The sequence below is a fragment of the Pinus tabuliformis genome, chromosome 5_1, assembly GCF_031772625.1.
Source record: "Pinus tabuliformis cultivar Carrire ecotype Pingquan chromosome 5_1, CPIR1, whole genome shotgun sequence".
Classification (NCBI taxonomy): Eukaryota; Viridiplantae; Streptophyta; class Pinopsida; order Pinales; family Pinaceae; genus Pinus; species Pinus tabuliformis.
The window spans coordinates 26141829-26155931 of record NC_142305.1 but is presented as its reverse complement, the minus strand read 5'-3'; the positions used below and the strand labels follow the sequence as shown (position 1 = coordinate 26155931).

The following is a 14103-nucleotide window of genomic DNA, read 5'->3' as shown; positions in this document are numbered from 1 at the left end:
AGGGCCCAGACTCTTGTCTTTTTTAAAGGACTTCATTACCATCAAGAGTTCCTCCTCAGAGACAGGTTTGAAGAGGCAATCATTTTGTTCTTCATCAAACATTTGTGGGTATAAATCAATTCCCCAAAGAATATCCTCAATCCCACAGTCCCCAGATCTTTTGTATTGTTTTTCAAAATATTTAACTGCCTCTTTTGTGATGTCTTCCTGTGAATGAAGATAATTACCCTCCTCATCATTTATCCCCCAAATAGTATTTCTTTCTCGCCTGGAATTTGCAAATATATGAAAAAAATTGGTGTTTCTATCACCCTCTTTTAGCCAAATTGCACGACTTTTCAGCCTCCAGGAAGCTTCTTCAATGTCCAAAAGTTTTGTTTTTTCTTTTCCAGCTCCTTTATACGACAGCGCAATTCTAATGAAATGGAATTTTCTGACAAAACAACAGCCGTTCTGTCCAACTCCTTTTGAATGTCATGTAGGGCCTTCCTATTCGAGAGTCTTTTCCTGAATTGCCAATCTTTTACACTCTTCCTGAGAGATGTAAGCTTACCTATGAAGGACATAGAATGAGAAGATTGGTCCTGTGAAGGGAAATTAATCCAGGATTTTTGAATAAGATCATTAAATTCAGAATCCTCCAACCAAATTCTGTTAAATTTAAAAAGATAGCCTTTCCTGAAACCCTGATTCCTCCATTGAAGAGAGATTGGTCTGTGATCTGAGATGAAACATTTTTCAATGTTTGATACTGGTAAGCCTAGTCTATCTAATATACTGTCATGGATGATAAATCGATCTAACCTTTTTGCAATATATGCAGCTTCAATTCTACCATTGTCCCAAGTAGGTCCCATCTGGGAGGGACAAATATCAACAAAATTGTGATGAAGCATCACATTTTTTATGGGGCCTGCTAGAGGATCATTTTTCCTACCACTGCCCCATACTTCGTCAGAATTCAAAGTGCAATTCAGATCACCAGCAATCATCAAGGAGTCAATGTCTAATAACTCTGATGCCAAGAGTCTGTTCCAGAAAGTAAACCGATCCTTGTAAGGGGCATAAATATTCAAAATATGAAAAGAACTAGCATACCCCTAAAAGTTTGCAAGGAGCAGGATTGCGGAAAAACATCTGAATGCCATAGCCCTAATCCAGCCAGGATCCCATAGAACTACCAAACTCGCCGATTGACCATTTGCCTTTTGGGTTTATTAATCTAGGAGTTCATATTCCTAGAGTTTCACATTTACAAATGTAATTGTGCATTAATTTTATCATTATTTGTTATTATATAATTTATAATAAATAATTATTTTAAAATTTATAATTAAAAATTTAATAATACATTTTTAATAATAACAATTAATAATTTAAGATTATTTTAATCATTTTAAAATAATTATCATTATTGTTTCATAATTTTTGTTGTTAAAATTATTATTATTATTTTTACAGAAACGGTTATGGGATTTCATTAAGTATTTGGCAAAATGCCAGATTTTCGGTTACAAAAGGTGAAACTGGTTTCTTGGCATCTCTCCAACCAGCGGGACATGGCGCATATGCTTATGAATCGCCTCTTTTTACAATTTATCACATGAACTCTTGCTGCTGATTTCCCAAGCTTATGAATGCATACAAACTGTTTTAACAAAAGACAGAAAAACATAGAAAATTAGGGAATTGGTTCCCAAGAGATTTCATTATCTCTGAGAATAGTTCCAGCACCTAGCTGGGCTGCCTTATTTGCCTCTATGTCTGCTTCTTTGTTGTTGTTTCTCAGGATATGAAAGAAGTTCAATTTTAGGAGCTTTGTCATGCCTTTTATTCTTGTAATTGTCCTTGCAAGTCGAAGATCTGCTAGATTTGTGTTGGTCACCATTGCATTGATGATGACCTGGGAATCCCCGAAAACAACTGCTTCTATGTGCCCCAGTTCTTTAAGCATTTTGATCCCTTGAAACAGAGCCATGACTTCAGCTTGTATGCTTGAGGAGTGGCCCAGTCCCCATGCAAACCTGTGTATAGATGCTTCTTCTAGATTTATAATGAGTCCTCCTGCTCCAGCCATTCCTGGATTTCCCTTGGCTGCCCCGTCAAAGAAAAGAGAGGGGAGTGTTTGCTTGGACAACCAAGATTGAAATTCTTCTTCGGTTTTCCTTATTTGCCAATCTTTGAGACATATAGGTGGGATTTTCGATTTTTGGAAATTGAGGTTAAGGGCTGCTCCAAACTCAATATCCTGCTGGCTTAGATTTGTGTCATCGCTTTTGTCTCTTAGCCACTCATTTAACTGACTTTTCACTGTATTTGCTACTAGTTTGAAGTTCTGTTCCTTATCTCTGAAAATCCTTTTGTTCCTCTCCAACCAGATTTGCCAGCTGATGAATTTGGGCAGAGCATTCCATGCTGCTTTGACAATCTTGTTTTTTGGGCTTGGGCCTGGATACCTGGCCAGCCACCCAGCAAACAAATCCGGGACAGAGTGGGGGAAGACGGGCATAAATTTCGATGATCCAAGGAGCTCGTGCCAGATTAGACCTGTGTAATTGCACGCCAGCGAGAGGTGAAGAGCAGATTCCAGACTTTCCTTGCATAGTGTGCATCTTGATGGCCCTAGAAAGCCCCTTTTCTGAAGTCTATCATCTGTTAGGATTTTTTGGTGGCATAGCAGCCAGCAGAAATGGTCAATTTTTGGAATGGTAGGGAAATTCCAAATACCAGTCCAGGGCACCGGATTAGGAGGCACGTGAGGTCTCTCCATGAATTTGGCATAGCCCTGAGCCACCGTGTAACCAATCTGCTTCGGTCCCCAGCCTCTCGTGTCTTTTCTTCTTGCGTGCAACGGAGCCACCCCATGCAGCATCTTCAACAACGTGTCATATTCTGACTGCAACGTGGATGGAACGTTGATCTGTTTCCAACCAGACCAGCTGTCTCCACACCAATTCGATATGTCCCAGAGCGTTTTTATATTGGCTTCATCCATCCATACCTTCAACTCATTCCTAAGATTCGAGTTCACCAGCGGAGGCCTGTTCATTATGCTATCATCCCATAACCTGATGTGTTTGCCATTTCCTGGTATCCAGTAGGCGTTGTCTCTTATTAGCGGGCCAATTTTAATAATTAGAGAGCTGAGTGAGGTTCTGTTATGGTCTTTGGGCTGCTCCAGGCACCGAAGTCTCTGTCCTTTGAAATATTTCCTCCACAGCGCCAGTTGAACCCATCCTGGCTTTGGAGCTATGATCTTCCAAATCAGCTTGGCTCCCATTGCTAGATTCTGCATACTTAGATTTTTATAGTTTAAACCTCCCTCCTGCAGCGGTCTGGAGACTATTTCCCAATTAACCAGAGAGATTCTCTTCTCATTTTGTTTGCCTCCTTTCCAAAGAAAGTTCCTGATTAGCTCCTCCATCCTCTTAATGATTCCCACTGATGCCAAAAGAACAGAGAATTGAAATAGCGGTAGGCTGCTAAGCACAGATTTGATGAGAACTGATTTTCCGGAAATGTTGAGCCAGGAGGATCCCTAGGCCTACATTTTTGCTTTGAATTTTTCTATCTGGGGATGCCAGTCCTTGCTCTTAGCCCTCTTATGAAATATGGGCAGCTCAAGGTATTTAAAGGAGGTCCAGGATGTTGAAGCTGCAAAGCCTAGGCATCTGGCTATGGAACTTGCAGCAACAGCTGAGATATTCCAGCAGTAAACATGACACTTACCCCTGTTTAGTTCACTGCCCGATGCATGACAGTAGTCTTCCAGCACTTCTTTGAATTTGCTTGCAGACAGTTGAGTTGCAGCCCCTAATAACAAGGTATCATCTGCGAAGAGGGCATGGTTGATGCTCTTAACCCCTCTTGCTATGCACAGGCCAACTATATCTTGATCTTGTTGCTTCTTGTTTAAGTAGAAACTGAGGACAGAGGCCTGCAGCACAAAGAGGAGGGGTGAGAGGGGGCACCCCTGCCTCAGCCCTCTAGAAGCTTTGAAGAAGTCAGCAGCCCTGCCATTCACTAAAGGTGCAATCCAGGGTTCCGAAATACAAGCTCTGATCCACTTGATAAAAGTTTGTCCAAAGCCAAGTTTGTGCAAAACAACAAACAAAAATCTATGTCTTACACGATCAAATGCATTAGCTAGGTCGAGTTTAATGACCATACCTTTTTCTTTTCGACGAAGGCTGGAATGTATCGCCTCTTGGACCAGGATGAAATTATCTACTAGCTGCCTGCCATGTATAAATCCACCTTGATTCTCCGGGATGATTTTGGGGAGGATTTTCTTCAATCTGTTTGCTATTACCTTGGTGATCACTTTATATCCAATGTTGCTATTAGGGTCCCACCCTAACCCCCTTATTTATGTAATGGGATCGAGTCATGGTCAAGAGTCAATAAAGCCCACATTAATAATTGTAAGTGGTTAACCCGCAATTAATGACGGGACCAAAATTAGTTGCAAATGGGTCATAGTATTAGATAGATGGTGGTAATAAAACCCATGGTATTGATCCTTGGTATTGCATGTATGAGTCATATATAAAGGATAGAGACTCCCTGCGAGGAGCATCATGTCTTATTTTTGTATTGAGCTCTGCTCTATTGGAGGTTGCCCCCTCGAAGAGGCCAGTGAACATTTCTTTTTGAATAATAAAGTATTTTCTGTTGTCTCTTGCTATTCTATGTTCTGGGTATCTTTTGCAGGTTAAGAGCATAACAAGTGGTATCAAAGCACTTTCCAGGGCTGGTGGGATCTCCATTTCATAGATTTTTTTTTTTTGGGCTAGAGACGTGTTCCGACGTCTTTAAACCATGGGATCTGTCGTTGAGCGCATAAACCTACGGATTTGGGGAGGCCTTCATGCAAGAAATACAAGAGGTGGTCACGCTTGTTGGACTCCCTTGTAACCCCTGTGGGTACCCCTTCGAGTAGTAGCGCATTAGACAGAACCGCGTACAGACTGTCTTCAAAGTACCTTCTAAGTATATCGGAAGCCCCTTAGCTCCTCTGCAACCTCGTCATAGATAAACCTTCGGCCCTCTTGCTGCTACAGTACACCGAGAGCAGCACTCGGAGAGATTACTCGCCTGTATGATAGGGTAGTCGGGTTGTACGGCTAAGGGTACGGCTGATCCTCCTTAGTTAGAGCCCTGAAACATTGGGTCGAGTACTACTGTCAGACCCTTATGTATATTGTGATCTGTAGCACCTGAAACTCCTCGAGACCATAGTTCCCTTTTCTATCTGGGGATCACGCATCATATCTGCTAGATCAGCGCGCAAAGAGGTACAGCAGCAGTAGACATTAGTCCCACAGTTCTGAGTTAGCAGACCAGCCATTCCGATCTATTAGATTCATTAGATCCGCAGCAGCAGTCTGTTCTGCCGCCCAGAGCTATCCGATCCGCCATTCAGATCTCTCAGATCCACTAGATCTGAGTCGTTGTGAAGGGTTCCTATATCGGGGTATAATTTTCGCAGGACTTTTGGCCGCATTGACATTTTGAGGATTTGGCGACTGCAGTATTGATAAGGAAGGAGTAAAACTCCGTTAGGATTTTTCAGGAAAAAAAAAAAAGTCTGAGATCTCCCGGGGCTCTTATTAGTGCTCTAGCCCATCAGAATCAGGACGACGAGCTGAGCACGGTGGTACCATTCAATTCTTAGTGAATTTTTTTTTTAGGCAGTCCCAATTTTAAAAAAACATCAGGTCGGTGCATGGTAGAAACTAGAGCTCAAGCGATGGCCAATGAAAGGATGGACAAACTTGAAGAATCCGTGCAATCCCTCCACATTCAGCTTAACCGACTAAATAGCCTGATCGAGAGCATAATCCCGAAGGGCAAGGAGGAAGCCCACGAGGAGGCGTATAATGGCAATGGACATAGTGAGGGTGAGTCTAGCCACTCTCCTCACGTCTGGCACACCCACCAACAACCCCGTCAGCGACCTCCCAAGTTGGATATGCATAAATTTGACGGTTCTCACCCGTCAGCATGGATAGCACAAATGGAGCAGTATTTCAATCTGAATAACATCTTAGATGATGCGACTCAGCTTATGGTGGGGAGCATGTACTTGGACAATGAAAGGTGGCAATGGTGGGAATGGCATCAACGTTGCAATGGACCTTTTCTGGCTTGGACCAAATTCAAAAAAGCTCTTAAAGATCGCTTTGACCAGGAATCTTCTTTTTGGGGTCATCTTACTAAGCTCCGACAGACTGGTACAGTGGATGAATATATTACAGCTTTTGAAGCCTTAGCCTTCCACACTTGGGGTCTCTCAGATGTGTTCTACACGGAATGTTTTATCAATAGTCTTAAAGAAGCCATCAAAGCCCAAGTCCTACTACACCACCCTCCCACATGGACGAAGGCTTGCAAGGTAGCTCGTAACGTGGAACGTGCATTAGCAGCCCAGTACAGTCACCCAAATTTCTCCACTAAAGGTCGCCCCCCACAGGCTCACAACACGACTCAAACACTTAAGGTCCAAAAGGTGTCACCTGCGGAAATGGCCGAAAGAAGAAAGCAAGGACTATGTTACTATTGTGATGAAAAATACTCCCCGGGTCATAAATGCAAGGAGCCCAAATTTTTTCAAATTGATGCCACTGACTACAGCTCAACAGAGGAGGATCCACCACTTGAGGAACATGAGGTGCTAGAAGAAGACAACCAAAAGGACAATGTCTCTGACGAACCAGTTATTTCGCTGCATGCTTTGGTAGGGATTTCTTCACCTCAAACTCTCAAAATCAGAGGTTTTATTAAACATCGCCTAGTAGTAGTCTTGATTGATAGTGGAAGTACACATAATTTCATCCATCAAAAAGTCGCAGAAGCAGTGCATTGTTTTGTACGAGCAGTTTCTAACTTCCAAGTCCAAATTGTTGATGGGGGCACAATGAAATGTGAAGGCCACTGTGAAAATGTCAAACTTCAAATGGGGGATTATCAGTTGAAAACCCACATGTTTTCCATACACATGGGAGGTTGCGACATTGTCCTCGGCGTTGAATGGCTCTTCACTCTTGGGCCAATCACTATGGATTTCTAGGAATTATATATGAGTTTTAAGCAAAACAACTACACACATACCCTCCGTGGACTCCAGGCGGGAGCCCCCTCTATCATCAGCTCGCATAGGATGGAAAAATTGTTAAAAAAGGGCAATCATGGAGTTATAGCTCAATTTAATGCCATCCAGGCAGTCGAAACCAAGTCTCTGCCAATTCATCCTGAGATGCAACAGATTTTAAATAACCATCTGCCGGTCTTTGACAAGCCTCATGAGCTTCCACCCTCGCGAGGGGAACATGATCATAGCATCACCTTGGTTCCAGGGGCCCAACCCCCAAATGTGCGCCCATACAGATATCCGTTCAACCAAATTAAGGAAATAGAAAAAATCGTCAAGGAATTTTTGGAAGCAGGTGTCATTCGTCCCAGCATTAGTCCTTATTCATCACCAGTGGTCATGGTGCTCAAGAAAGATGGGGAGTGGCGGATGTGTCCCGACTTCAGGGCCCTCAATAAGTTTACAGTCAAAGATAAATTTCCCATCTTGGTGGTTGACGATTTTCTGGATGAACTCAATGGGGTTCAATTCTTCACTAAGCTAGATCTTCGCTCAGGCTACCACCAAATTCGCATGAAGGAAGTCGACATTCCAAAGACTGCTTTCAGAACTCATGAAGGCCATTATGAGTTCCTGGTCATGCCATTTGGTCTTTGTAATGCCCCCTCTACTTTTCAGAGCCTTATGAACCACATTCTCAAACCATATCTCAGGAAATTTGTCCTTGTCTTCTTCGATGAAATCCTCATCTATAGTTGCACTTGGGCCACACATCTTCAACACGTAGATCTACTCTTGCAACTACTTCGCAAGCATAAATTATTTGTCAAGATGTCCAAGTGTTCGTTTGGCATGGAAGAAGTTGAGTATTTGGGCCACATTGTGGGGCGTGAAGGTGTCAAGGTGGATCCCAAAAAGATCCAGGCAATGCATGATTGGCCTCAACCTAAGACCTTGAAGAGCTTGAGAGGATTTTTGGGTCTCACAGGCTATTATCGTAAATTTGTCCGCAACTATGGTCGTATCGTGAAGCCCCTCACTCAACTCCTAAAGAAAAATTCATTCTTCTGGAATGAGGAAGCACAACAGGCATTTACAGCTCTAAAAAATGCCATGTGTTCCACTCCAGTCTTAGCACTACCTGACTTCACCAAATCTTTTTTCATTGAATGTGATGCTTCGGGTACAGGTATTGGGGCGGTCTTAATGCAGGAAGGGCGACGTTTGGCCTTCACAAGCTAACAACTAAGTGGGAGGAATCTGGGCCAATCTACCTATGAGAAGGAAATGATGGCCATCTTACATGCAGTAGAGACCTCACGGCCTTACTTATTGGGGCGACGTTTCTAAATCCACACAGATCATCACAGTCTTAAATATTTTTTGGAGCAACGCCTATCCTCCCCACAACAAAATAAATGGCTCGCCAAAATGCTGGGATATGATTATGAGATCATTTACAAGAAAGGGAAAGACAATAGTGTAGCAGATGCATTATCTCGCCAATTTGAGGAGGAAAGTACTCTGCTAGCAATTTCCCTCCCCATTCCAGAATGGATTGAAGAGGCTCGCAGGGAATGGTTTTCACATCACGGGCTCTCCCAACTCATTTCTCAATTGCAGGTAGATCCAAATTCCACCAAGGGCTACTCGTGGCAGGATGATATTCTTCGCTACAGGGACAGAGTCGTAATATCACCAACAACCACCCTCAAAAGTCGCATTTTGGCAGAATTGCACTCATCTCCCAAATCAGGACATTCAAGCTTTCAGAAGATGTATGCTCGCACCAGAAGATCATTTTATTGGACAGACATAAAAAAGGACATCCTTACTTTCGTAGCAGAATGCGATGTCTGTCAATGCCACAAAGGGGAAACCGTCAACAAACCAGGCACATTACAACCATTGCCCATCCTAGCATCAATTTGGACGGAGGTTTCTATGGATTTCATTACAGGTCTTCCAAAGTCAGGAAACAAGTCAGTCATCATGGTGGTTGTGGACATACTTTCGAAGTATGCTCATTTCTGCACCCTACCCCACCCGTTTAAACCAACTTTGGTCGCTCAATCTTTCATGGATCAGATCTTCAAATTGCATGGCATGCCCACTTCTATTGTGTCCGATCGCGACCCGATCTTCACTAGTAATTTTTGGCAGGAACTCTTCAAGATACAAGGCACTCAACTAAAACTCAGTACTTCCTATCATCCGCAAACGGATGGTCGAATTGAAGCCGTCAACAAATGTCTGGAAACCTACCTTAGGTGTTTCACTTCAGAAAAGCAACATCTTTGGGTACAGTGGTTACCTCTGGCTGAATGGTGGTATAACACCAACTATCATGCCACCACCAAAATGACTCCCTATGAAGCAGTATATGGTCAACTCCCTCCTTCCCCTACTTATTATCTCAAGGGGTGCTCAAAAGTACAAGCAGTGGATCAACTCTTACAACACCGCGCAACCATGCTCGCCCATCTTAGAGAGAATCTTCATCAAGCTCAGAATCGCATGAAGCAACAGGTAGACCAGCGTCGCTCAGAGCGCCAATTTCAAGAAGGGGATCAGGTCTTTTTGAGGCTGCAACCATATAAGCAAACATCACTCAAAGACAAGGGTTGTCAGAAACTATCTCCAAAATTCTATGGACCATACCAAGTACTTCAGCGCATTGGAGAAGTGGCTTACAAGTTGGCTTTGCCACCCACTGCAAAAATCCATCCAGTTTTCCATGTCTCATGCCTCAAGAAAGTGATTGGGAACAATTGTAGAATTCAAACCAGTCTACCTGAATTGGACGAAGAAGGGTCAATCTGGCTCCAACCTGAACAAGTCCTAGACACACGAGACAAGCATTTGTGGGGCCACATCATTAGGGAAGTCCTCGTCAAGTGGAAAGACACCTCTCTGAAAGATGCAACTTGGGAACCAACCACTATTCTTCAACAGTTTCCGCAGCTTCAGCCTTGAGGACAAGGCTAGTCTTAAGGGGGAGGGCATGTTAGGGTCCCACCCTAACCCCCTTTTTTATGTAATGGGATCGAGTCATAGTCAAGAGTCAATAAAGCCCACATTAATAATTGTAAGTGGTTAACCCGCAATTAATGACGGGACCACAGTTAGTTGCAAATGGGCCGTAGTATTAGATAGATGGTAGTAATAAAACCCATGGTATTGATCCTTGGTATTGCATGTATGAGTCATATATAAAGGATAGAGACTCCCTGCGAGGAGCATCATGTCTTATTTTTGTATTGAGCTCTGCTCTATTGGAGGTTGCCCCCTCGAAGAGGCCAGTGAACATTGCTTTCTGAATAATAAAGTATTTTCTATTGTCTCTCACTGTTCTATGTTTTGGGTATCTTTCTTCACATATTCTGTATTTGGGTATCTTTTGCAGGTTAAGGGCATAACAGTTGCATAAGGATATAGGACGGAATCTATTAAATGAGTTTGCCCCTTTTTCTTTAGGTATGAGGGCGAGGAATGTTGAATTTGTGCAGCCTCCAATTTTTTGACACTCTTGGGACTTCTGGATCATTTTGAAAAGCTCCTTCTCAACTATCTGCCAACATGTCTGAAGAAATCTGGGCGTGAAACCATCCGGGCCCGGGGCTTTGTCGGGTTCCATTGCAAAGAGGGCTTCCCTAACTTCGTTTTTGGTGATTTTTCCTTCAAGAGCCTGGTTCATTTTAGATGTGATGAGGTTGGGAACAACATCTAGCAGTTTTTCGTTTTGGCTAGTCTCCATGCCTTCACTATACATCTTCTCAAAGTGATCTGAAGCTGCCCTCTTAATGCTGGCAAAATATTTTAAAGTGCAGTTGTCTTTTTTGATTTCAGATATAGAATTGCGACATTTCCTGGCTTGAGCCTGCTTGTGGAAAAAAGAAGAATTTCGGTCCCCAGCTTTGAGCCATAGACTCCTTGACTTGAGCCTCCAGAATTCTTCTTCTGCCAGACAAGCCTTATGGAACTTTTGCTGTAGCTGAGATTCCTTGTCCAACTCTTCTTTGGTGATTTCGGCAGCTTCTAGGTGGAGGTGCTGTTTTTCCAGTTCACTTTGAATTTTTTTCCTGTCCACAGCGGGATTGGGCAAGGTCTTAACCCAGCCTTTCAGCATCGTTTTAACTCTTCGAAGTTTTTCCTCCCAAACAAAGAAAGGAGAACCCTTGACTGGCTCTTTCCAGCAATCTCTGACCTTTTGCATGAAGTCTGTCTCTTTAGTCCATAGAGAGCTAAATCTGAAGGGGATAGGCCCCAGATCCTTAGAAGTCAACAACTCTAGACTGATGGGCTTGTGATCTGAAACACTACTATGGAGAATACGCATTCTAGTCTCTAACCCAAGAAGCAGGAAAGAACTTTGAACAAAAAATCTATCAAGTCTTGCCGCTATGTGACCCGGTCCAACTCTCTTATTTGACCATGTGAACGTGCCTGTGACCGGCTTTATATCTAGCAGATCCCAGTCTTGCATGAGGTCTTCCGCCCATTCTCTTGCTGAATCTCTGACTATGCTCCCTCCTCTTTTTTCTGTTGAGAGGAGGGTGAGATTTAGATCTCCGGCTATGATTATGTTTTCCAGATTTTCTAGATCTGCCAGACTTTTGATGGAGTCCCAGCAGTTTTTTTTCTCCCCTGCATTGTTAGGAGCATACACATTGAATAGACAAATAATCTCCTTTGATTCTAAATGCTGCATTTTTAAAAAAATCCAATGGGTATTCAGGGACTCAGAGATTAATGAGAACTTATTTGTGTTCCAGAGCGACCCAAGTCCTCCCGATGCTCCACGGGCAGAGATTGCATGCGCTCCACTTTTGTTCCAAAATTTTTTGCTTGCTTGGAGGAAAGTTGTGTCCTCCAATTTGGTCTCCTGGATGAGGAGGATATCTGGGGCTTCCAATCTTATTAAACTCTTCATTGCTTCTTCCTTAGCTGTGGTGCCCATTCCCCTACAATTCCAGGAGACTATCTTCATCATTTATTTTTGCCTTGGTGAGCTCCCTTGGAGCCCTGGGATTGGATCCTCGTCATCTTCGGGGTTTTTGCTAGAAGCTTCTCTAACGTTGGTTGGCTGCCCTGGAGCTTGTCCTTATAGGTTTCTTGTTCTCTTTTTTCCTTTGCAGATTTGCGTCCTCTTGTAGATCTTCTAGGAGAGGACTGAGATTCACCTATTTCCCCTTCTTCCTCTGATTCCTCAGACTCTTGGGTTTCCTCCTCCTCTTCTGATATCCTCCCTTTGGATTTCTCTGGAACGCTTTTGGTGGAGGGGGAGGCTTTAGAGGGAGAGGCCTCCTTTGGGATTTCTGTCTCCTGGGTGTTCATGATTTCAGATCCAAGGATCTCGAATTTATTCCCTTGGCTTTCCATGGATGGTTTCTGAGCAGGGCCCGCTTGAGGAGCTTTGGCGTTTCCATTTGCATTCTTCTTGTGAAAGGTTTTGGAATGCTTTGCCTGATTCCATCCTTCTTCCTTCCCTTTTTCTTCCACCCCTTTGGACGGGCAGTCTCTGGCAAAGTGTCCGTAGACGTGGCACTTCCGGCATTTGAATGGCAGCTGCTCATAATCCAGTTTCTGTACATGCATCCAAGGACCTACAACTATTTTGATGGCTTCTGGTAGTCTGACCTCCAGATCTACCTCCACACAGATTTTGGCACAATCATACTGGTCCTTGCTGTTGGCCTTGTCTATAAATTTTCCAAGGGTATTTCCTATGTGCTTCAAAGAATCCCAGTTCCAGCAGTGAACTGGGAGATTGGGGAGTCTCACCCACACTGGGACCGCTGTAGGCACATCCACTGCCGGATCGAAGTCTGGCATCCATTTATTTAAATACAGCCCTTGGGGGCCCATGAAGTAGGGGCCATTCCTGAAAATGAGATCTTTGTCTTCTTTTGCAGAGAATTCAAACAAAAAATATCCTCTCTCGAGGAAGTAAGAGGTTACCTTGTTTTTTATCAAAGGTGCCCAGTTCCTGGCGACCTAGTTCTCGGTTGACTTCGGGGAAGGCCAAAGTCCTGTAAACTGACCAACCAGAGCCCGATTTGCCAGAGACAATGCTACTTGGATCGGTCCTTCTGGCGGAAGGGCGATCTCAGGGATATCTTTGAGCTTTTTCACAAACTTTGCTGCTTCCATGCATTTCTTCTTGGGCAAAGAGGCCAACAGGGTTTTGAAGGCCTCAGCGACAGAAGGTGAAGGAGGAGAGGGAGTCGGCTCCTCCATGAAGAGCCAACAGATCTAGCCAGGGCGGCCGCAGCCTGCAGCAGATCCCTCGGCGGACTCCCTCGCAGGCTGAGAACGCGCGATATGCGGGCATGCTCGCAGGCTTCAGATCGTGCGGAATGCGGATCTCGCAGGTTGCAGAGCGCTCGCAACTTGAGACCGAGAAAAATTGTTAATCAAAATTATTATTATTTATTAATATTACTACTATTATCTAATTAAAATTAAATAATAATAAATAACTTATAATATTAAATAATAATTATTAATATTAATTATAATGATAATAATAATATTTTATTATAATAAGATTTTTTGTATTATTATTTTTATTGTTATATATTTATCAATAGTAGATACAAATGAAGCTTTTGGCTATATTAACCACATTAATATTTTTAATATGATTATACTAATTAATAGATAAATGATAAAATGTTTATTAATATTTTTTATAAAAATATTATATTTATAATAATTTTATATCTCTATAATATTTAATATTTTACTCAAAAATAATTTCATAATATATAATTTGGAGAATAATTTTTTTTTTTTTTTTTTTTTAAGAAAAAGTATTGGAAATTAGTCAACCTACCCATATTAAACTCGTAGTTGTCTATAATGCGACTTTTTGGAAGCATTTTCGGTGGGTTTTTCCGGTCAAAATCCGGCATCAATTTATTGGAATCGCAAGTTTGATAGCTAGTTTCTGCACAATCAAAGCGTCCCAAAGGTTTTTCAGGGTGCTAAATCGAAATATGCAGTTA

General features: G+C 42.7%; 1 protein-coding gene across 1 annotated transcript; it reads right to left on the bottom strand.

Annotated features, from left to right (window-relative positions):
• Positions 1-1681: 1681 nt before the first annotated feature.
• On the bottom strand, positions 1682-13333 carry LOC149163346 (uncharacterized). Its single transcript, XM_089429096.1, has 4 exons — positions 13142-13333; positions 10557-11798; positions 3730-3937; positions 1682-3441 (listed from the first exon to the last, which is right to left on the bottom strand). Exons 1-4 carry the CDS (start codon positions 13331-13333, stop codon positions 1682-1684), a joined length of 3402 nt encoding a protein of 1133 aa, XP_089285222.1.
• Between the last annotated feature and the right edge of the window lie 770 nt (positions 13334-14103).